Source organism: Artemia franciscana, chromosome 12 (assembly GCF_032884065.1).
Source record: "Artemia franciscana chromosome 12, ASM3288406v1, whole genome shotgun sequence".
Classification (NCBI taxonomy): domain Eukaryota; kingdom Metazoa; phylum Arthropoda; class Branchiopoda; order Anostraca; family Artemiidae; genus Artemia; species Artemia franciscana.
In genome coordinates, this window is record NC_088874.1 from 42,174,350 (window position 1) to 42,200,360 (window position 26,011).

Below are 26,011 nucleotides of genomic sequence, written 5' to 3' on the forward strand. Positions count from 1 at the left end.
TCTGGAAAATTAATTTTCTGGTATGTGTCTGTCATTATCAAGATTTTCAAAATCTTGCCAAGTATTACCAAACTCTTGCATGATACTATCAAGATTATCAAAATCTTGTCAAGTTTTTACACGGAAAAAGAAATTTGTCAAAGAAGGATTTTTGACAGTTCCATCATGGGACATCACAAAACATATAACCCTCTTGACTTTTTTTACTATTGCCCTAAAATCATTGGGACCAAAGCAATTATCCGATTCTTATCATTTAGTTTTTAGTCAATGCTGACTTTCGGAAATTCGATCTAACCAAACCAGGAAACTTGGGTCAACCAAAAGAACTAACTTACGTATTTATTAACTATAAAATTGTTCAATTATCTCTTATCATAAATCATAATCCTTTGAATCGTGAATTTAGTCATCCATTTATAGCCCAGCTCATTATCACTGGTCACTTCACAAACTTCACAAATTTGAGATCCCTTCTGACTGAGATACATTTTTTAGTTCGGGGTGGTTATTTATATCACATTTATTTAACTCACCCTCTACTGACTGATTTTGAGCTTCATTATAATTACTTAATGTAGCTTCATTACTACTTATTAGAGGATTAGTAGCTTGAGTATCCTCGGGTTGGCTAGTTACTAAGGTGTTATAGCTCCCTTGCGTGACTGATTCAGAAAGTTGAATTTCAGCACTGAGACTATAGTCATCATGAGCACTTTGTATATTATGTATAACGTCTACGTTATCAGAACATACCATCCTACTATAATCCTCAATTTGAGGGTAGATTTCACGATGATAATTGTCAATATCAATAGTATATGCAAGTCCAATATCCTCCTTGGTTTTGTCAATGACGATTATGTCATCTGACTGTTCTACTTGTGCGTATCCACTAGTTTGACATTGTGCTGATTCATGATAGTGACTATGGCTGTGAGCATGGCCAGCACAGTTGTGAGCATTGGAATGAGTATGAACCTCTGTGTTTTCACAGTTTGTTCCACAACATTGCATATTTGAGAAATCTTTGCTTCTACATCTTAAGTAGCATTCAGAAATGATTTCTTCTTTTGTATTTGCAACAAGCTAGAAACAAAACAATCAAAAAAAGAAAACAAAATAGAAAAATATCAAGAATCACAACAATCAATATCAAATGCGCAGCAAAATCAGATTTAACAAACAAAATAATTTTTGTCTCTGTGTCCAAGATTATTAAATTATTTTGAAGCAATCAAAATTATTTCATAAGATTTTCACTTATTTCTGTGCAAACGAAACGTAAAAGTGCTATTAAAGAAAAAATCAATCACAAAATCCTTGTGACGCTCGAGCTGGAATACATTTTACAACAGGGCTCTAGTACAGGTCTAAACCAGTTATGCTTTGGCGACAATTAAGACTTTTTAAAAACCTTATTCATCTATTTCAGACTCTAGTATACCACTTGTGAGCTGGTAGTCGTGTCTGTGTCTGACTGAAATTCTAAATTCCCACTTCACATGTCTTTACTCTAGAAAGAATCTGATGAATCTCCCTCATACTTTGGTAAAAACCTAATCCATCTATTTCAGACTCTATATAAAAAATTCTTAGTAGAAGAAAATGTCACCACAAACATTATTTTTCTAATAGGAAAAATTACGACTGACATATCACGACTTCATATCATATTTCGAAAATGTCATAAGTTTTAAGTATGTTTTATGTCATTTTAAGACATGAAAAAAAGTTGAAAAAATTTCTGTAGCAAAAATAATTTAAAGTTCTAAAACTTAAACTTAAAAAAGAAGTACAGAAAAGGGAGAAGTGCAAAACGGTAGGGGAAGGGACACTGGGGGCCTCAGAGGTTAGGTCATGAATGGCCATCAGTTCTCTCTAAGAGAAGTGTTGATATAAGCACTCATTCCCATGAACACGATGATAATCCATCCTTATATTGGATCTGGCTGCTATGGCTGGCTTCTAAGGCCTCGTGTATGTGTGCAAATGAATTTCTCATGGAATTATGCTAAAGAGATGTATCCTCTATAGTATAGAAAATCTGTCCTGTTATTCCATGAAGGTTGAATATTTGCTGATCACGTGTTGACATGAATATGTAGGCCATTCATCCAAATTTGTTCATGGATAGTAACCGGTTTTGTGAATGATTTATTCCTGTGGTACATTCTTTAAAAAATTTATTCACAAAATTGTCATGCCCTGAATATGCATATCAAAGGTTCATGGTATAGTAACCGGTATGCTAATGAACTTAGCATGGGAGTATTGCCCCCCACCCTACTCACGTTATTCCTTAAGGGTATGTCAGCAAGAGAAGCAAAATAATCTCGCTTTTTTTCTTGTTTTAATTTGTTTTTGTGTTTACCTGTTAATACTATACCAACTTTTGAGCCAGGAAAAAGAACACAGAGTCTGATTGTTTCGATTTTTGCATGAAATTTTAAGCAAGTAAAAAGAAAGAAAATTTGTTGAGTCACAACATCCATCACAAGTAGGCTACACTCTCTTTTTTCTATGTTATTTACTTGCTTCTCCGAAATGCTGGCCTAAATGTAACATTTTTAAAGCAACAGTTGCTTTCATTTATTTCCGCTGAATTTAACTGAAAAAGTAGTAAAATAAATTTTACTCTTATTCTATCATGAGAGAAAACACTTTAGTTTTCTCTCACACGAAACGCTTTTATTTTCAAAGTGCATCTAAAAATCTATTGTTGGTCAACTAATAGAAAAAAGAACTGATCTTTTACAGGTTTCACTCATACAGAAATTTTTTTTCTGGGGTAACAGGAGTAGATAGAAGTAAATACAACGAAGAGGTAAATTACATAAGAAACATAGGAAACTATAAGAAACACCGTTAAACATTAACGTTGGGTGAGGGGGATCTTCTGCTACTTAATTGTTTGATTCAAAGAAAGAACTGGAAGTGAATATTATGGAAAACCGACAATCGGTGCCAATGCTTTCTGCCTCTAGTGGCACAAAGAAAGAAATGGAAGTGAATATTATGGAAAACCGACAATCGGTGCCAATGCTTTCTGCCTCTAGTGGCACAAAGAAAGAAATGGAAGTGAATATTAAGGAAAACCGACAATCGGTGCCAATGCTTTCTGCCTCTAGTGGCACAGTGGATTGTTCTCTATTTGTCAATATGGGGTTGAAGCGTCAATCCCAGCTGCCAAAGGGCCAATGCAAGGACCATTGTAGTCAAGAAGTGACAATCATCGATTGGTAAACAAATGGTTTTACTAATTGTAAAGTAGCATACATTTTAGACCAATTTTTTGTGTAGTTTGATTGGTTTAAATTCAGTTAGAAAATAATAAGACACGGAAAAATAAAATACTGCAAGAATTCTTCTATTTGGTTAAGGGCACAAACACAGCTGATTGCCATTGAACAAGGTGGTTTTCAGGAAGTTTAGGCAAGCCAAGCTAAGGTTCTTGTTTCGATCAGGGTTTTCAACATATCTTGGAAATAATAATTTAAGAAACGACATATTTTAAGAAAGAAAAAGGTAGGAAGATGAGGATTTACCGTTGATTGTAATTCTGGTTGGACAGATACACGGGAAATTCCACGAGCTTGGAAGAAGATTGGAATTTTTCCATCAAAGGCTACTACGAGCCGAAGAATTTTTTTGAATTTTCGAAGAAGGGAGGAAACACTCCCTAAAAGTCAAATAAAATCAATGAAAACCACACCGCGTATCAGAAAACCTTAGCTAGGAGACCCCAAGCTCCTGTCTGCCAAAATATGGAATTTCTATTTTTTGCCAGAAGAAAGATCATGGATGGGTGTTTATTTGTTCGTTTTTTCCAGGAGTGATCGTATCGAAATAATGGCCCTGGAACATTAAAAAGGGCTAATTCAAACGCGGATTAAACGTTCTAGTGCCATTTTAGGCAAATCAAAAACTGGGGGGAGGGTTCTTAGGCCTCCTTGTTTCCGACCTCCCTCCCCTAAGGTCGTCCAATCAAAAATTAGGAAAGCTTTTCTTTCAGCATAGCTTAAAAGTACAACAATTATGCCTTTGGTCATAATTTAACCCTCCATTGTCCCAGGGAAATGGGCTGTAAGCTATATAATTATGTTGATACAAGGGGAATATTATCGAACCGTTTTTTTTTTAGAAGATTGGCAGTCGGCTCATTCGAACATATATTGTAATTTATAGTTCTATTTTGGAGAAGTATCCATTTTCCGATTACTCCGAGTCTTAAAATTGTACTAGAACTTCTGATTAACAATCCAATGAGCCCCCTCCAAAAATTATAGAATCATCCTTTCTATATGTACCTTATGTGGCCCCAGGACAAAACTTACAACCCTTGCCCTAAGGGCGCTTAGTGTTGTCATCTTCAAACACATAATTTCCAGACCTTTCAAATATCTTGAACAAAATGGCTATCTCGAAATTTTGAATGGATGTGTATGGAAAAATGAATGGCGTGAGAGGGAGTTTAGCTGCCCTCCAATCACTTTTTACTTTTAAAAAGAGCACCAGCATTTTCAATTTACAATCAAATGAGCTCTTTTTGAAGTTTCCAAGACAACAAATGGCCATCTCAAAATTTCTATCTGATGAATTTCAGGAAAACCCGAGGTGTGGGGGAGGGTATCCACCATCCAATCACTCTGAATCTTAAAAACGTCACTATAACTTCCGATTAACAATCCAAGGAGCCACCTCCGTTTATACGATCACACTTTCTATATTTACCTTATATGCCCCAGGGCCTACCTTAAAACCTAACTTAGGGCTACGGGGGGGGGGGTTGTCATCCTCAAAAAAATTAATTTCTCGACCTTTCAATTACGTTCAATAAAAGGGCTATTCCAAAATTTTGATTAGACGGGTTTTAGGAAATGTTGGGCGTTGGAGGGGGTGTTGTTGCCCTCCAATCACTTTTGACTATTAAAAATGGTACTGGCCCTCTCAATTCACTCTGAATATTAAAAAGGGCACAAGAACTTCTGACTACCAATCCTAAGAGCCCCTTCCGAAGTTTATAAGATCGCCCTTTCTATATGTATAGCCTACCTTATGCCCGGATGGCTCTGGGGGAGGGTGGCCATCCTCAAAAACATAACTTCTGGACCATTCAACTACGTTAAAAAAAGGCTGCATCAAAGATTTGATTGGATGTGTTTGGGCAAATGATGGGCGTGGGAAGTGGGTTAGTTAACTTCCCTTACCTTCGATTATTAAAAAAAGAACTAGCCTTTTCAGTTTTTAATCGAAGGAGTCTTTTTCGAAGTTTCTGTGACAACTGGCCGTCATTTCAAAATTCTATCAGATGTGTTTTGGGAAAATATGAGGTACGGGGGGGGGGTTAATCCACCCTCCTGTCACTCTGAATCTCAAAAAGTGCATTAAAACTTCTGACTGGCAATTAAATGAGCTTCATCTAATTTTATATGGTCACCATATCTATATGAGCCTTATCTACTCCCAGGGCATAATCTTTAACCCTTGTCCTGAGGGCTTTGGGGGGCCATCATCCTCAAAGACTTAATTTCCGGATCTTTCAACTCCGTTGACCAAAATGGCTATCTGAAAATCTTGATTAGATGTGTTGTGGGAAATGGTGGGCGTGGAATTGGTGTTAATTGCCCTCCAATAATTTTCGACTATTAACAAGGGTATATGCCCTTCCAGTTTCCAATCGAATTTCAAATAAGATCTTGACTGGTTTTTCCTTCAAGAAAACTTAAGAGGGGAACAATTCTATTGCCAACTTTCGATGTTTCAACGAACGAAGCATAAAGAAATATACAACAGCTGGATAGTGATCAATGGGGACCTTGATTGTAAATTTCCATGATTTTATCTTAATCTTAATAATAGCCGCAGTATTTTTCATTGCACAATATCTTGAAATTAAACGTCGAGTAGTTCTTATCAATCGTTTGGTCAGTGTAGCCTTTATGTGACTATGACTACTATAGAGCATTGTATTATATTACTCTAATACATCATCTACATGTGGATTAACAAATTCACTACCTCGATCCGTTTGAATTTCTCTATAACATTCTTGATCAAGAATACTATCTATAACCCTAGCTACTTCAACACCTATCTTTTTCCGCAATGGAATAGCGTATACAGAGCGACTAAAGACACTGATTGCAAGTAGAATATATTTTTAGGGTGTATTGTAATGCCTTTGAATCTCATCTAGAGTTAAGGGACCTCCCTGAATTATTTGTAGTGGGAGAGAGACCGTAGTTTTTCGATAATTATTATCACGAACCCTATAATTTCGATTGTAGAGTGTAATCTGGTTCATTTTATATATACAACCTCGCTAACCCTTTTTTACGTCCAATGACTTGAGAAATTGTGGCGGGGGAACATAATCTTCCCGCTTCACCAATATGTTCACAATCACGTTTCAAAACTTCAACAATTTTGAACGCAAACACGTATAGTAGAGTCCAATACCCTTTTGCATACTAGTGTTGATGGTGATGAGTTGATATCAATACGTCTTCACTTTTGTCTCGCCAGCACTGGGGTCATTAAATCATTACTTCTACAACTACTAGTGTTAGCGCTAGATGTGTTAGTATTTATTTAAAATCTTCTTCTCCTTCTTTTAATGTTACATTACTATGCTCCTTTAATTTCTTTAGAAATTTCTTATTGGTAATAATACTTTTTGGAAAGTTTAACGTAAGTAAAAAGTTGTATAGATGATTTTCCAATGATAAAAGTCCTTTACGATTTGTAACCATATCATACATTAAATCAAGCATATTATAACTTTTCCCTTGAATTATAATTCGTTTTTTGTTCCTATCAAATTGATTGTGTTCGCTTTTCATGAGATATATTAAGAGGCTTTTACTTTGTTCAAGCGTATGAGTGTGGTAGTAGATCTTCAACACTTGACAAAACATTGGAAAAAGTTGAGTCTTCCTCTTTTGGTTGATTCATTGTTCTAGAATCTTTAACAGGCGTTTTCTTTTTACCAATGAAACTTAAATTGTATTTAACGTAAAAAAGTTCCTTTAGACCGAGACGTTGTCTATACTGTACATAATCATCTCGATCTGAAAAGCAATAGTGCCCCTAGGTTGTACTCTCACACCACCCTCACGTAGATAGATTTTGTCTAATGTGGTACAAATGGCATTTTTTCTACCCTGACTGTGTAGCTTTTATATTTAAAAGAACGAATTACCATTACTTTCACTTTAGGAGCTAAACTACTTTCCACGCAGTTTCTATAAACCCTCATATCTAAATTATGTTTAACACCAGTGTGTAAGCACCCCCTTGAAAATTTGTTTGATATCCTCATTGTGCATTTGTACACCGTGCACCTTCGGACTTGCAAGCGTGCCATGGGATATCTAGTCGATCCCCATCCCAGACTTGAGCAATAATAGTTGATTTTGGGTATGGCACTTACTAGCACCGTATAAATAGACTCATTCCGATTGGTAAAGTCCATTCGAGAGCTAATGCGATTACTATTTTCCAAATCATTTGATAAATAGTCAGTTTTTATTTATAGCAGTAGTGAATCAATGTCTCCAAAATACACTTGAACTTCCCCCTCTTTCGGCAATTGGAACTTACACAGATTTTTAAAGAATGACAACATAAGTTTCTTGGATATTTCTGTAATTGAGATACCAGCAGCCATATTTTTATTTAAAATGACATTTCTTTTTTTCCAATGTAAGACCTATTGGCTTACAGTTGCGATCAGCAATGATTCAAGCGCATTCTTTTGGTTGGTTACAACGTCACAACAACTCCTCTTGCGTAAACGTTCGCAAATTTCACTGAAGGCTGAATTGGAAATATATAGACTTCTTTTTCAACCTTCGTTTTTGCTTCTGAACGTTTACTGACAAACGTGTCAATGTACATTTTCTTGTATGCTTTTTTAATCAAATTAGAGGGCTTTATGAATCTTTGTGACCCTAAAACGGTTGGCTACCATCCATCACAAAAGAACAAGATGAACAACAATATTCAGTTTCGGATCAAGGTTGGCAATTAGTTATTATTTTGAAGGTGACCAGTGCATATCCCCCACCTCTGCCAAAGAAAGACTCAAAGAGTCCTTAGTCACTGATTTGCTTATGCACGGAAAGACAAAATCTTTTACCGAGTCAAGAAGTTCAAAAGGTATTTCACTATGAATTTAAAAAAAAACATCCTTGCGGTCCTTTCTCCTTATCGGTGGCAATTTCGGGGATGTTTGAAGCAAAATTATTGTGAAGCCATTTGTGACTACCACTTGGCAAAGAGTAGTGAGGACTTGACGACAGATAGAGGGAATTCATATCCTGAAAATTGCATTGGACTTTTCACCAGTGCATTGTCCAGTCGGGTCAGTTTCCAAGATACGATCCCCGTGCAAAACATACCCTCCCCTTATATGATTTTTCTGCAAATAGATATTGATCTACTTTGGTGATCATGTCCATTTCTGCTTTACTCATTTTTATAATTTAATTCATCAACAGATGGGGAGTTGAAAAATAATAACCCAAATCCAAACCAAATTCCTGATAGATTTTATACGTTTTCTTGCACACAATATCCAATAACGTCAATAAATATATTGCCAGTACATTTTGCAATAATCATCCCCAATTTTACAGCCCCTTGCCCAATTTGTTTTAGAAAACTCATAGTCAGCGGTAGTGCATTGACAATCAGAAAGTGTATTATACAACGATTCGATGGACGGTAATGTCTCCTCACATAGCCTGAGGTGGAATTCTAGTACTCATGCGGGCATGTGCCCTTACAATTTAATAAATCATACATTTCAATATCTGAAAAGCGCCGTTTAAGGAGGAGGGAAATTGAACAAAAAAACGGGTTTAATTTCGGCAAAGCAGTGAATGTGATACTTCGATTATTTTTAAGACTTTCTAAGTCCTTTCTTAATTTTGCAACATAAGATTCATTTGGGTCTGATTTAAATTTGTTGTATGTTGAAATATTCTTTAGAATTGTTTCTATTTTACTATCATAATCATATTTTTCGAGCGGTACTACCGCATTGCTCTTATCAGCTTTCGTTATTATTACAGAATAATCTTTTTTTAGATCTTTCAAAATTTTTGTATCTTTGTTCCTAAGGTTTTCTTGAAAATTGCCAAAGTCTTTTAAAATATTAATGACTCCCAGTCTTAAATCATCTATATTATTAACATCTTTTGAAAATACATAAATCCCTGTCTAAATCTTTGAAATTATTTCTTCTCTCGGTACTTTTCTTAGGATTTAGTCCAAACTTTATACCTTTTTCAAAGATTTGCTTTTGTTCTTTGGTTAACTCCTTTTTGCTTAAATTAATCACACATGGTCCTGAGAAATGTTTAGGTTTATACGTTGATATATTGTGTCTTTCATGTTCCCTTTTTAATTGCAAAAATCTTTGGTTTAATCTTTCCTCGATAACCTTAAAACATGTTCAAAAGAATTATTGAAAAATGACGTAATTTGTTGGAAACCATATCTCGAAGCATATCTTCGGGAGTATCTGGACTGAGGTGTTCAGCCTTAGCAAAATCATTCCCTGATATACTTTGCCGTTCAAAGGTCCTTGGCTGAACAGAATTAACATTCAAATCATCCATTGAATCATTAGGGGGAGTTACAGTGGTCTCTCCAGAGCAATCACCCAAAAATTTATTTGTATTTTGACTACACTGGTCAATCCAATTAAAGTCGTCCTATGATACACACTGCTTTTCAAAGGCATTTGGCTGAGCAAAATTAACATCCAAACCCTCCGTTGAAATATTAGAGGGAGTTACATTCACCTCTCCATAGACATATTCCAATAGTTTTTAACATTAGGATGAGCTGGTCAAGCCAAGCATAACAATTCCCTGATCCAGCCTGATGTTCAAAAGCACTTGGCTGATGTAGGATAATGTCCATTGGAATCCTTGCGGGAGTCACATTCACCTCTTCAAAGCACTCTTTCAAAATTTGTCAATCCTCTCTAGGTTATCTTTGTTACCAGAGGCCAAATCAATAACTTGATTATCATGAAATACATTATTTGCACTCTCCTTTCACAAGCAATCTTTTAAGTTTGTCATACCTTTCTAGTTTATTGTTTTCAAGGGGCAAGTCAGTAAGGTTATTGTCTTGGTATTGTACTGGTGGTTAAAATACATGTATTTCCAAAGACTCAAAGAGGTTGTATGTCCCCTGAGCTGGTGGTGACAACTCAGCTATGTTAACTTAGAATAACAATAATATAATTTATTATCATTTTTGAAATTGGTAGAGGTTTTATAACACTAAAAAAGGTTTCAGCAGTAGCTGCATGCTGAAAAGCATGTAAATAGAGTCATATAAAATGCACCATTTGAGTTTTAACAGGATTTTAGCCACGGTAGTGCGGTGAACCGACTCTCTTTTGGGTTTAAGGGATTCAAGCTCATCATGTTGCGTGATAATGAGCAGAAGAAATACGAAGAAGAATATATTATAATTTATATATATTTTATATATAATATATAATAAAGGATATTACATGTTAAGGAAAGATGAAGAAATGTGAAGATGAAAATTTACAGGGATGAAGAATATAAAAAAAAATGTCTGTTATCTATGTATGTTATATTATATGTTATAATGAATATCATAAATAAAATTATTTCATGACAGTTCTCGTTTCGTATTTTTGGTTATTATAGTCTGTGGTTCTCCCTGTACTAGTTTCCAATTACCGCTGCAACCATAATTACTCTAAATTCCCTTGACCTTTTTGAACACCAAGGGTTAAACATGCTTCCGTTCCTGATATCTATGTGGGTCAAAATCAAAAAGGGACGACATAGAGTATTCGTCTCATAATAAAAATTTTCAATATTTTTTTTAATTTTTGGTTGCTATGGCAATGTTTCAGCCTATTTATCTCTTTTCAATATCTTTTTAATATTTTCTAGTATGCTATCTTTATATTTGCTGTAATGCTGTTCTCATGCAATAGGCGCTTTGTTTGCTTGATTTTGATACTTTTGTCATTTGTTCTTCCGTTTGGATCGTTTTCTGGGCACAACTTTGTTTACAAGTGATTTTACTAGCGAGGTGACTTGACTTCATGTATCCTTTTATGACAGACAGGGTAATAGCGCTGCCTAAGTAAAAAGTGTCCTCTTCATGCTTTCATCATGTGACTTATAATCCTTTGACCATAACCAAAACTTTAAACTTTTTGTGAGAGTTCTCCACACAAGTAAGGAGAGGTAGAAAAGTTTATCTAGCCTTTCTTTGCTCAAAAGAATCTATTTGGACTAAAATAGTAATACGGCTGCTAGAAGAGGCGACAGGTCAATTGTTATTGTGGAAACATTTTGAGTGTAAAATTAAATATTGTATTTAAAAGCTGCACTTCAAGCGGCATTAAAGATAGGAAAAAGGAGGAAGATAGGAGGAATCTTACTTTTTCGCTCAGTATTTCTGTAAGTAATACTTTTACACAAGGGTAGTGAGATAAAAGAGCTCAACTTTTTAATGTCAATGCTCTAGGAATGTAAAAACTGGTTCTGTTATATTTGCTGTTAAAGATAATACTTTTGATTAAAAATATATTGAAAGAGCAATAAAAGACTTGCAATTAACAGTTGGCTATTTTTCCTGAGTTTTAATTATCCCATTTGAAAATACAACTTGACCTCGAGCTATAAAGCACATAAAAACAGGAATGTTGAAAGGATCACAGCCTTCCTTATATATTTTCTTCTTCTAAACAATCTGCTAGTTTGAGACAGAAGATTACTCTATGGAAGTCCTTTTGGTATAAGAAAGCATGGCACATGGGCAGTAACATGTGATGTTTACTTATGTACTGTTTACTTGTGCAATGTTTCTATATGTGTACTTGTGTTTAGTAAAGAATAAACTCAAAATACTACATGGCGCTTGAATCCCGCTTAAACTACTTTTTATAAATTATACTTTCACTTAGGTTGCGTACCCTAGGTTACTTAGGAAGTTGAACATTTTTCAACTTAGTGATAATCATATTAAAAATTTGTCATAGCCTATGCTTGAGAAATTGGATGAATTAAAAATGTGATCATTGATTTTATTAGAAAAGGGTCATATATGTTCCAACCAGAGAGTGAAAATTACAAGGAAATTTTCCAAAATGGGCAGCTCATCTAAAATTGTGCCCTGGCTACTATGTGATTCTGGGACTGTAGCATTTTAATGCTTCAATTTTTTTAAATTGGTGAATACAATTTTAGGAATTGGTCACTTGAAGTGGGACGCCTATGTTCAAAATATCCTCAAACAAGCTTCCCCTTCAGTTTCCCTTCTAAAACTTTTGATAAAATGTTCTTGTCTCCCTAAGGATCTTTGCCAATTTTATTGTTTTTATATTCGGTCAATACTCGAGTTTGCACGTCCAGTGTCCTTTGTTTCTTCAGAGCATATTTACAAGATTGAAAATGTCCAAAAACGAGCCCTTAGAATCATAAATGGTTAAGGGAAGCTTCTACATCATAATCTACAAGATAAGTTCTAGCTCACCACGTTGGCCGAGAGAAAAAACCTCCCGTGCCTTCGCTATGGTACCAAGATCATGGCTATTGACCGATTACGCTCCATCATACCCGAAACTACCAACCTGCCCGCTATAGATAGTCCTATATAAAATCCCTAAAAGTCTCCAAACTGATGCCCACCCCAGCTAAACATAAAAGATATCATAAGTGTTTTTTTCCGAGTTTTGTTGAGTTGTATAATAACTAGGAATAATAGTCATTAATTTTATTGTTTTCTATGTATTTTTTAATTTTGACTGTTTAACTAAGTGTTGACTCTTTTTTTAATGTACTTTTTACAATGCATTACGCTTGTAAACGTGAAAATCAAATTCTTCCAAATGATATATATATTGTATGGTGATATAATACGTTATATATACCAGTGCTATTTGTGACGTAAAATTCAAATTTGGCAACCAGGCTGTGATAGAAAAGTTTAAATAATATTCTCATCTATTCTATAGAGACCATAGTCTGCAATAATTTTTGGCTAGGTTTTGCCAATTATGAAGAGTTTTGCCAAGTTTAAGAACAGAATAAATAGCAAAACTAGGAAGAACTTGATACCTTTTACATGTCCCCTTGACTTTTAATAGATTGTTGGTGAAACTATTTTAGCTTTATTTAATTATTAAACTATATTCCTAGGTACCAGTGGCCGGTACAGTGTCATATTGTAACATTAGCTGATGGTTTGGAGTTAGTTTTCAATTGTTGGAAGTAAAAGTTGTGACATATCAAAAATATTACAGACTATTATTGTAAATGGGGCATCAATTGACAAAATTATGGGGGGAACTAGGTAACATACATTTTCAAAATCTAGAAGAGAAACATTTTTTCTTTCATTAAATTTTTTAAATTAAAATTAAAATCTTCGTTTAAGCCTAAACGTTATTTTTGCCATAACAGAAATATTACTTGTCTTTCAATATGAACGGTAAATTTCAATGTGAAGAGACCCAAGTTAAATCCTGCAGCGTATGCTACTTAGGGTACTGCGCATCCGACATAAGAGAAAACAAGAAGATTGGTGTTAAGGCTGTAATGGATAACCGGGCAACCACATTTAGGTATCAGAGCCTCTTTCTACTAAGGGACAACCTAAGAGAAAGGTGATCGTAATAAATAAAACCCTTAAAGCCGCTTCCTCAATGATAGACTATGTATTGCACTGCAGGTACACAGATGTGCCGCCAATTTTACGAGATGTGAGAATTTTTCAGGCTCTGGGCCTTTTAGTTTTGTTTTGTATCAACCAATTTGCAAAAAGTGCAATTATCGACAACTGTGGGAAGAGTAGCAAATATTTTAAATATCGGAAAAATCAGGGAATCCTACAATTTTTGGAACTGGAACTCCTCAGCTTACAGTGAGTAAAGTTTTTCCATTTTAATGTTTAAATTGGCTTATTAAGAGCGTGTCCGAAATCTCAAGTATGCAGAATTAATTTCGCATCCGTCTGGAATTCTTCGAAGAATTCTCAGTCCGGACTAGAATTACATCTGTAATTATCTTAGGGTTATGATGTCAAAAACCCCACGAAAAAATTCTACGAAATTGCAGCATTTATCTGAGGTTTTTCAGTAGAAACTAAAGAAAGATAGTGGCGATCCATATCCAAAGCATAAGGAAAACCAGAGCATAAGGAAGAAAGATCTATTTCCAGAGAGATTTCAAATTCCAAAAATGTGTGACAAAAAAAACTTCCAGTGTAAGTGGCTAAGAATACCTCAGTTTGAAAAAAAAATTATTTGTGATCAGCAGCTTTTAGATGATTATTATTAAGGATGTAGATCTTCACCTTACTCAGTGATCATATAGCTTTAATTGTATGATAACTGCTAAATACAATGATCATTGACTTCTTGTTCTGTTATTCTTGAAGCAAAAAAATTAAGCTGTTTCAAACAAAGAGAAAACACAAAATTTCTCATGCCCTGCTAAAGGATTATCTCTAAGCAGAGTAATAGCTGATCAGCAGTTTTTTGATAGTTGTTTAATAAAGTGATTGTTAATATTCTAGTTGAGTGACTTCTTGTTATCTCAGAAAGGGGTAAGGTTAGGAAAATGAAACTTTCAGGGGTGGGTCTAAAGGCTAAAGTATATCCTAAGAAGGAATTCTAGAGTACCCACCTCCATTCCTTCTCCCTCTAGAGAGCCATGAAATTCGCCAATCTGACAGGTTTGACAAGTTTAACAGGTTTGTCAAAATTGAAATTTTGACAAAACAACATTTATCTTAAGTTTTAGTTACCAGTTGCTTTTTCTCTGCGTTTAGTTCTGAAAATGCAATTCCTGTTATGAGTAAAATTCTGAGCCATATCAATGTTTCTTTTTCAAAATTTAGGAAATGTATTGGCATATCTTTGAAACCTTATAAATTTGGATTGAGCAAAGTTGTGAAGCTGAAAACAATTTTGTTGTACTTCATTCAACAGAAGATCTATTTTGCAAGATTTTACTTTTATAATACATATTTTGAAGGTTGCAGCCCTCTAGAGGGAGGTACTTCAAAGTACCTTCCAAGGACATACTTTAGCCTGTAGATGCATCTCTGAAAGTTTCATTTTCCTAACATAACCCCTTTCTGAGATAGCAAGAAGTCAATCAACTAGAATTTTACCAAATGATTTTCTTTCAAGTAAAATTGATCTACCCTAAAAAGGGTGATAATCCTGTCTTCAAGGAATCATCACATTAAAGCTGCAAGCCCATTGTTAACATCACAATGCAAATAAGCTGAAATAGCTATAATTGACTAAGCATCAGTACAGTATTAGCATTTTAACCATGGTCTATCTCCTTTAGAATCATGTTTGAGTAACCTGATCTGAGCTTCCTCTTCTTATCAGGACAGGGCTTTAAACTAATTTCCCAGGGACGAAAAATATGGTAGCTTTTCCTTTAACTACATATGTTTAACTATATTGTGTATCAGACACAAATTTATTTTTAAGCTTTTTGATCTAAAGGATTTTTTTTAAAACTTGCTCAACTATCAGAGACAGCACCTTACCCATTCTTGAAATTATACTAAACAAATCTGATAAATTCTAGTAGGATCCAATTTGGTGATATTTTGCTATGTACATTTATTCCATCTTTTATTTAAATTAAATAAAAAAACAACAAGTTTTTTCAACTGAAAGTAAGGAGTGACATTAAAACTTAAAACAAACAGAAATTACTTTGTATATGAAAGGGGCTGCTTCCTCATCAATGCCCCACTCTTTAGGCTAAAGTTTGACTCTTTCTCTCAACTCTTCTTTTTAAAACAGTAACAAACTTTAGCGTAAAGAGCGGGGCGTTGATGAGGAAGCAGCCCCTTTCATATACGAAGTAATTTCTGTTCGTTTTAAGTTTTAATGTTGCTCCTTACTTTCAGCTGAAAAAACTTGTTTGTTTTTTTTATTTAATTTCTGAACGCTTTCTAATCAATGCATGTTTTGATTTTGGCTCTCAGCAGAGGAATAATTAAAACGAAATTTGCGTTTTTGTTTTTTTTTGCTAAATGGCTTTCTCATAATTTTTAAAAAAAAGAGCAGGGCAGGAACCCTAGTTGCCTTCCAATTTTTTGGTTAATTCAAAAGGCAACTAGAACTTTTAATTTTTTACGAATCTTTTTATTAGTAAAAGATATAATTTTGTCCCAATTCATTAAGAATGACCCCTGCATCACAAAAGCCGTAGAATAAATAGTTGACATTACTAAAAATACTTTAGCGTAAAGATCAAGGTATTAGGAGGAGGTGAGCCCCTCATATGGGTAATAATTTCTGTTCATTTTAAGTTTTAATGCTGCTCCTTACTTTCAGCTGAAAAAACTTGTTTTTTTTTATCTAATTTCTGAACGTTTTCTAATCAATGCATGTTTTGATTTTGGCTCTCTGCAGAGGAATAATTAAAACAAAATTTGCATTTTTTTTTTGGCTAAATGGCTTTCTCATAATTTTGATTAAAAAAAGAGCAGGGCAGGAACCCTAGTTGCCCTCCAATTTTTTGGTTAATTCAAAAGGCAACTAGAACTTTTAATTTTTACGAATCTTTTTATTAGTAAAAAATATAATTTTGTCCCAATTCATTAAGAATGACCCCTGAATCACAAAAGCCGTAGAATAAATAGTTGGCATTACTAAAAATACTTTAGCGTAAAGATCGAGGTATTAGGAGGAGGTGAGCCCCTCATATGGGTAATAATTTCTGTTCATTTTAAGTTTTAATGCTGATCCTTACTTCCAGCTGAAAAAAAGTTTTTCATATTTTTTTTCACTGTTTTTTTTTTAAGTAATGCTAGTAAATCCTGCGCTCCCTTCATGTAAATTTTCTTCCCCCATGACAAATTCCTTGATGGAAAGCTCCCCCAGCATATCCCCCTCTTCTTGACCCCTCCCCCAACCAAAAAATCCTCCTGAAAACGCCTGTACACTTCCCAATAACCATTACTATATGTAAGGACTGGTCAAAGTTTGTAACTTGTAGCCCCTCCCATGGGGACTGTGGGGGAGTAAGTCGTCCCCAAAGACATAGTTATAAGGTTTTTCGACTACGCTGAATAAACTGGCCATCTCAGAATTTTTATCCGTTGACTTTGGGAGAATAATTAGCGTGGGAGGGGGCCTAGGTGCCCTTCAATTTTTTGGTCACTTAAAAAGGGCACTAGAACTTTTCATTTCCGATAGAATGAGCCCTCTCGCAACATTCTAGGACAACTGGGTCGATACGATCACCCCTGGAGAAAAAAAACAAATAAACATGCATCCATGATCTGCCTTCTGGCAAAAAATAAAAAATTCCACATTTTTGTAGATAGGAGCTTGTAACTTCTACAGTAGGGTTCACTGATACGCTGAATCTGATGGTGTAATTTTCGTTAAGATTCTATGACTTTTAGGGGGTGTTTCCCCCTATTTTCTAAAATAAGGCAAATTTTCTCAGGCTCGTAACTTTTGATGGGTAAGACTAAACTTGATGAAATTTATATATTTGAAATCAGCATTAAAATGCGATTCTTTTGATGCAGCTATTGGTATCAAAATACCTTTTTTTGAGTTTTGGTTACTTTTGAGCCGGGTTGCTCCCTACTACAGTTTGTTACCATGAACTGTTTGATTTGATACTCCTTTCACTAACTTCAGCAAATCAACAAAAATTTTCTACTTTTTGTGTATAGAACCCCCTCCTCTTTCCCTATTTGACCTAAGGTCAATGAAAAAAACTTTAAAAGCCTTAGCCTTTTTTACCTAGGGTCATAGTCTCAGAATCTCAATCAAACACATGGATGGAGAAATAGAAATTGCAATGTTTGTGTTATCTATAGTTAACACATTTGATCCCAGAAAAGATTAAACTAATTTTATCATTGTCACATCAAATTTAGCATGCTGATGAACCTGATATTCGCCTTGTAGTGTCCTTTTTCAAATAATATTTATCAAAAATAAAAAAAAAGTCTTTTATTTTTGCTGTTTAAGATGTTTATGATTTTACATAATATTATATTTGAGTGTGGGTGTGTGCTAGGATCAACAATGCTTATGACAGCAAAGGTCCTTCCATTTGTGGCACCACAGAGTGTTGAATCCCTGACCCTAAACTCCTGAGTCAACTGTCATATTTGACATGTGTGAAAAAATGTATTTAATTTTTTTTGGCTCCTAAAGGTGTAGTTGAAAGTAGTCAGAGCCTTGGGGTGTGAATCCCCTTATTTGTCCCGTTGGAAGGAGGCTAGTACTGTGCTTCAATTTTCATAGTTTCTTGTTAATCTTATAATCTCAATTTTTGCAATTTCCTTGTTTCTTTACCACTTCAATGGTATTCTATGAACCTGTTCTTGTTCTTTGTAATATGCCTTTACTTTATTTGGGATATATCTGTAGGCCTCTCTTTGATACTCTACAATAGCATCCTTATTTAGATCACGTTGCATTTAGCTTTTTCTAAATGTTGTCAAGTCTCTTAAGTCACTTATACCTGATACTTTCCCTACTGTTTTTAGTTGGTAAAAAAAAAAAAAATCCAAAAAAAGTTCCCATTGAAAAGAGCCTGAAAGTGAGATTGAATTTATCGAAGCTTGGAGGTTTGCCCCTTGAGTATGTCAAAAGAAAACAGATTCATAATTGAAGCTTTGTTCATTTCAATCTTAATAGTAACCTACATTTGTGACAATTCATTAAATGATTGTAAAGGGATACTTCTATTTATTTATTTGTCTTGTTTGAATTCCAAATTATTTTTTTTAATTCTTTAAGTTGATATACATTCTTTAAAAATTAATTAGTTGCACCACAGTTCCATTTGCAAGTTTTTACCTACTTTGTAACCCTTGGTCTCAAAATTGCATATAAATTTATTGAAGCTAGGGAACATAGAACTCCTGTCTGTTTGAAGAAAATGGATGGATGTAAGTTGGCTTAACTATACTAAAGTCCTAGGGCAATTGCAATTAAAATAAAACAATAAAGATTAACTATAAAATACTTGAAATTACATAAGTATTACAGTCACAAAGAAAAATCATTCACAAAATTTTACTTTTGTGCTCAGTTGCCAACCTGAGCAATTGCCTAAAATTTTATACCTCGCAAAACCTTAACCAGCCATCTCTCATGACCCACACTCTAATCTATACATCAACAATTCATTGAAAAGGAACAACTACCCTACTGTCATTTCTTCATTTGTATTTATGTTTAATAAGTTTAAAAGAAAGCTTATATGGCTAAGTCAGAAGCCCAGTAAAGGACAAGGTGATCCTTTAGCCAGGAAGTGCAATAGGAAGCTAGGGGCCAGCCATCCTGTGCTTTTGCATAGCCTTCCTGCTTACTGTCCCCACATTTCTTTAGGTAACTTTTTAAAGTTGGGCCAATTCTAGCTGAGCTATCAGAGTCACATCACTGATCCCTGTCCCAAACCAAATAATCTTGTAATGCCAGGAATTAAACCTGTGCCCTTTGGACAAAGGATTCTCAAGCTAGAGAGCCAGCCACTTAGGAAGGAACACAAATGTAACCACAGAACAACAATTGTTTGAAAAAATAAAATATTAAAAAAAACTCAAGTCATAGTTGCTGCCCATAAACAATATGCATTTTATTTAGACAAATTGAATATAAGACAGGTATCAACAAAACTCCATCAGGAATTGTATTTACTTAAGATACAGTAAGCAATATGAAAGCTTAGTTTTGTGATATTCTGGTCTTGAAATAATACAAAATAAGAAAAATTATGTGTTCTATTTCTTTTCCACAAGCTCATTTGAGACTGCAATGTGCCCATGATGCACTTATAATCTCTCTAAAATGCTTTAAACAGAAGGATTTGTAAAGACAATTGTTCTGATCAGCAAGAAAAATACTAACATAATTCTCTAAACTTGGAACTTTTTAAGACTACTTTTTAGCAAAGCAAATGCAAAACAAAAGAATTCAGCTAAAAGATGGTAAAATATAGGACAAATCTAATTGGTCTAAATAATCAAGGCCTATAAACACAACTGCCTTCTAATCTCAATTCTTTGTGTTTCTGATTCTTAGCAGCAGCTTTGTAATGGAAAATCTCAGTTCTATTAGCCTACTAGATATGGTCTAGATGGTTCTGGAGACATTTATATTTTATTTTCTCTAGAGATATATTTAGTGCAGCAGTGCATATGCACTATGTTACAAATCTAATGATCACCCAATTTGCATGACCACTAGATTTCAAAGGCCAGAGAAATTTTGATCCTTGAATCTAGTGATGACCTTTGATCTTGATTGCCATCATGAAAAAGTCATGGGCCTTACTTATTGTTAGACATAGGCCTACCAAAGACTATAGTAAATGCTAGATATACCCAGTGTCTGACCTAAGCTATCCAAAATCAAAGTCTTGACAATTATGCATGCATTATCTGCAAGAGAAAAAATTGCTCCTCCATCAGACAGAGCAAAAGAATGTCCAGTGCTTTAATTTGCAGTAGTAGCGAAGTGATTAGGAGCTACATGGAGGCTATTGCTATTTCCAATCTGATGGTTGATTTCTGTTTCTTCCCCTACTACTGAGTTGCTGTTGAGTAGGGATTTGAGCTTCAAAGAACAAATGACGAAAACAGTTTTCGGACTGAGTATTCAGAATTAACCCTGCATCCGGATGCAGCATTCTTTGTGATATAAGATTTCGGACACGGTCTAAGACATACGGCCATGAAAATTAAGTACCCTTCCGAAAAAAGGTTGATTTGATGTATTTACTGCAACATTCATGGCTATCCCAGTTTTAATGGACTTTACCTTCTTGAACTTGGTTAAACCTTGCTATGTAGTACTTTTGTAAAGGGACTCCTCTGAACTGAATACAGTAAATATTGAGAAGTTCACATAAGTGACTTATGAATAAAATGAACATACCAATTTTATGCTCTTTTGGAATATAATAATTGATTTACTTGCAAATTTAGTTTTAACATAATCTTTCTAGCTTAGCCTGAATATAAAGCCCATATTGTATATTTCTCATGTATTTGTTGATTATCTGTTATCGCTCTGAATTCAAGTTATTGGTAAACTTGTTTTAACAAGAGTGCTCCTAACATAAATCAGCCTATATAGGTAGGCTATATCTCAAACAGAGAAAAAGGTATCATCTTTGAGGGTCTGTAAAGGACTTTAGTCTATAAGTAGAAAGAGCATAAAAGAGTGCCTTGAGTTGTATCTTCACTTTACTTGTAGGCTAGGTCTTTTATGCTAATATGCTAATAAAAACTGGTAATTCTGTATATACCTTAGGTATAAATACAGTATTAGAGGCTAGAGATGAAGAGCAGTATTGCATTTAAATGGCAGCAATGGTTGTAGGCTATTTAGGATATCAGTTTTCTGGCTGGTCACTTCTAGAGAAAACATGCCAACAAATAAGAGCCGGGGAGGCTAGGTCTACATCTTGGGAGGCTTTTCTGAAGAAAACATGTTTAAAAACAGTACCATTAGACTCCTTATCTTATGCAATTAGTGATATTCTAGGTTAGGTCATGCTCATAAGAAAATAACATAATAAATTAAAAATATTACCATATGATTCCTTTTTTTGCTCTTTCCAAGTATGGTATCATATTTGCATTTCTGACAATGCAGCCCTCCTGATGATTGTATCTATAGCCCTAACAATATATTTCTTAGTTTTTTTTTTATCTTGTGATGTATCATATAACAGGTAGCTCTAGTTTTTACTTGATAAAATCCTGTTGCACCTCAGTAAATTACAATGAAATATTTGTATTATTTAAAATGATCTAAAAGTATAGATAACACAGGAAGGAAACATGATAATCTGATTAATATAAACATGGTGCTTATTTTAAAGCAGGTATTTCAGTATTTTAGTATTCTCCTATATATCCTAGAGCTATATATGTAACCACCAGAGGGAAGGTCAGAAGTGCAAATATGATGTTTGAAAAGAGTATAAAAAAATATAATGGTAACTACTCTTATTTTATTAAGTGTTTACTTCTGAGGAGGGGGCTCTAATCATTGTGTTACCATGATCTTCTGAAATATTGTGGTCAGTTTTCTGTCAATACACCAACCCCCAAAGAATTTTCTTATTTTAATGGGGTTTTTTTACCCCTATACATATCTAAGGTTCATTTCTGGGACAAGCAGGAGGGGGGGGGGGTTTGCATTGTCAGGAAATCATTAATGATATCTAGAAAGAGAATAAAATAAGGAATGTAATGGTACTAATTTTGTTTTATCATTATATTTCTTTCAGGAAAGCTGCTCAACTGCTATTTTACCAAGAATAGAATGATTAGACTCCTTGTTTTAATGCTCTTTCTTAATATCATGGCTGCTCTTTTGATAACACACACCCTCCCCACTGATGACATTGTTTTGAATTATGAATTTAACTATTGATAGGAAATGAGTACAAAAAGTAATGTAAACTTACAGAATCCTCAAAGTTTTACATGCTATATAGGAATATATCTGGTCCATAAAGTGGAGGGAGGCTGAGATACAATTGTCAATTGTCAAAATATCAATACAATTGTTTTTTTTGCACTGGAATAAACACAAATTTGACATATTTACATTGTGTCTGTATTTTAAACTATTTCTGAAACAAATTCATGGGTGTATTGATAAATTCCAGTATGGTGGACTCCCCAAGTGTAGTACTACAATCTAGTACGGATGTTTGACTGTGTCCTCCAATGGCTTAAAAAAGGTAGCTGTTTTGTCAACATTTGCCCGGTGGATTTCCAAAAGGCCTTTGACCTAATCCACCACCTGACTGCAGGCATGAATCTCCAGGAAATGGGGGCCAAACAATTCACCCTTGGCCTTGTACTTGACTTCTTAACTGGCCGAAAACGAAGTCTTTGCACTCCACAAAAATGATTTGGATTCATCATGGTCAGATACTTCTTTTGGGGCCCCACAGGGCACAAAATTAGCTAGAATAATTTTCCTGGCTGTAATTAATTCCCTGCTTAATCATCATGACGACCATTACAGGTTTGTAGATCATCTGTCCATAGTGCTTGCTTACCTGGTCAAAAACACTATCAGAACAAAGCAGTTTTCAGACCAGTTATTTGATCAGCTAAAGATCAAATGCCCTTGCTAAATTAAATTTAACTCCACTTAAAGTACAGCTTGAACACCTTATTCAGCAATTTGGAAAATCCGTCCTAGCCAATAAGAGCCACCAATCAATACTACCCAAACCAGCCCCTCCCAATAGCTGAACTTGGTTACAAAATAAACTTGTACCCCCTAAAGTACAAACTAATTGTTACGCCAACTCATTTGTGCCTTCCTTCACATCAATTTTTAATACTGAGTTGTAGTGTGTGATTTTTGTTTAAATGAATGATTTTTGTGAAAAAAATGAATTTACCTATGCTATGATAGTTTTTAAATATACCGATATATATATATATATATATATATATATATATATATATATATATATATATATATATATATATATATATATATATATATATATATATATATATATATATATATATATATATATATCTACTTAACTTGCATCTGGTTGGCAGATTTGGGGCTCCTCCTCTGATTATATTTGGGAACAGTGTTTAATGGCAATTTGAATGGTGCTAGTCTGTTGTTCTAACTCCTTTTCTATACAGATTATTGTTTGATATACAGTCAACTAAAAGTGTGCCTAAAACTATCCTTTGACAATTCCTCTTCTGTTTGATCTCAATTCCTTTGACAATTTTTCCTTAGTCTTTCAAACAACCCATTTTATCAGAGACATACTTGATCATTATCATAAACATGGCTTCCAATATGCAAATTGTAACTGCAAAACTTGTCATTGTTTAAAAAAACCTGCACTTTGGCCAATCTACATTCTACATCTTTATTAGATCTAGTATCTCTACTATTAATACAATCCTGGTAAGTGAAGCTATCCACTTCATCAGTTTTTCCACTACCTAAAATCACATCTTTATCCTCATTTATTCCTAGTCTAAGTGACTTAGCTTTCTCAACATTGACTCCCAAGGCCATTCTTGCACCCTGAACTCTCAAAACTAAAAGATCCATTCATTTTGCCAACATCTTCATTGAAGACAGTCAAATTATCAACATAGTCCAAATCTCTGAGAGTTTTACTATCCTGTTTGGTACCATGTTCCTCCATAACCTTTGCTGTGCTCCTTACGACAAAGTCCATCAAAATAATTCAGATGTGGAGGGACTGCTGCATTAGACTGTATTGAAAGTCAGATGATTTGTTTGCTGGCATCATTTCTTTGTAATTTATTCTCATCTACAGTTGGCTCTAGTCCCAACTAATGGCATTTTGAAAAAAAGAACAACCACAATAAAACTTGAAAATTTGAATATACCTAAGGCTGTATCCAAGCATTAGGGAATAAATGAATGAAACCTAAGCAAACAGAAATTACAATGAATAATAAAGTCAAACTTCAAGCAAACAGAAATTGCAACAAACAGTAGTAGGTGTAACTTTCTAGAGATTAACCTATGTAAGGCTTCTAGAGGCTAAAGCATCATTTGCCCTTCTTGAAAGAAAGAATACATTTTAAAAGTTCTTTGCTTTTATTATGTTGATCAATCCAAAGTTGCTGAGAATTATATGAATGATTATCAGTAGGTATAAAACAGTCCGTCTGCTTTTATTGGTTCTTTTCAGTAAGCTTAACTAACATGATGATTTTTTTCCTATTGTTGTTGATATTATGACAAATAATAAAATAAAAACTGTTCTCTTTAAAGCACAATCGACATTCTTGCCTTTAAAGGACTAGTGGGGAATTAGCCCTCCTCCTCAATACTTCAAACTGTTATTCCATAGTAAGTCTTTCCTAAAAGACATGCACCCCTGTATTGCAACCTTGCTGTGGTTGAGATTTCTTGGTAATGCACATAATAGATGGTCTTACAGAGTTTGCAAAATATAGGAGCTGGTCAAATTTAGTTCTGAGACTTTGTAGATTGTAGTAGGCTACAGTAAATATGTTAATTTGGAATGCATGTGGGCATGCCAAAAGTTGTTGAGGGGAGTTCAGTTTGATCTGAGGCTTATAGTATAGAGTAAAGCATGACATAGAGTTTATGGCCCATTCTGAACTAGACAATACAGACTAATTCTTACTTCACTACATTCAGAAAATCTATGTTCATTGAACTCTCAGAATTATTTACAGTTTAACTACATCCCAGTCCCCCTTTCCCTAATGCTTGGATACAGCCTTAGGTATATTCAAATTTTCAAGTTTTATTGTGGTTGTTCTTTTTTTCAAAATGCCAGTACTTGGGAATAGAGCCAACTGTAGATGAGAATAAATTATTTTTTATAAATAATTAATTAATTTTTAATAAATTATTGTCAAAGGAATTGAGATCAAACAGAAGAGGAATTGTCAAAGGATAGTTTTAGGCACACTTTTAGTTGACTGTATATCAAACAATAATCTGTATAGAAAAGGAGTTAGAACAACAGACTAGCACCATTCAAATTGCCATTAAACACTGTTCCCAAATATAATCAGAGGAGGAGCCCCAAATCTGCCAACCAGATGCAAGTTAAGTAGAGAGAGAGAGAGAGAGAGAAAGATATATATATATATATATATATATATATATATATATATATATATATATATATATATATATATATATGTATATATATATATATATATATATATATATATATATATATCAGTATATTTAAAAACTATCATAGTATAGCTAAATTCAGTTTTTTCACAAAAATCATACATTTAAACAAAAATCACACACTACAACTCAGTATTAAAAATTGATGTGAAGAAAGGCACAAATGAGTTGGCGTAACAATTAGTTTGTACTTTAGGGGGTACAAGTTTATTTTGTAACCAAGTTTAGCTATTGGGAGGGGCTGGTTTGGGTAGTATTGATTGGTGGCTCTTA

At 34.2% G+C, this 26,011-nt stretch overlaps 1 protein-coding gene across 1 annotated transcript; it reads right to left on the reverse strand.

Moving 5' to 3' along the window:
- Window positions 1–325: 325 nt before the first annotated feature.
- Window positions 326–24,103, reverse strand: LOC136033533 (uncharacterized). The gene is made up of 4 exons (XM_065714276.1): window positions 23,849–24,103; window positions 20,840–20,897; window positions 3,549–3,682; window positions 326–1,089 (listed from the first exon to the last, which is right to left on the reverse strand). The coding sequence occupies exons 1-4, from the start codon at window positions 24,101–24,103 to the stop codon at window positions 457–459; spliced, it is 1,080 nt and encodes a 359-aa protein (XP_065570348.1). The 3' UTR covers window positions 326–456.
- Between the last annotated feature and the right edge of the window lie 1,908 nt (window positions 24,104–26,011).

Excerpts from the sequence above, each read along its gene's own strand:
- LOC136033533 (XM_065714276.1), bottom strand. The coding sequence starts at position 24,103 with ATGGCCTTGGGAGTCAATGTTGAGAAAGCTAAGTCACTTAGACTAGGA. Across the intron at positions 20,898-23,848 it reads ATGTTTATGATAATGATCAA|TTCAGAGGAGTCCCTTTACA; the intron begins GTATGTCTCTGA and ends TACTGTATTCAG. Across the intron at positions 3,683-20,839 it reads GTTTAACCAAGTTCAAGAAG|GGAGTGTTTCCTCCCTTCTT; the intron begins GTAAAGTCCATT and ends TTTGACTTTTAG.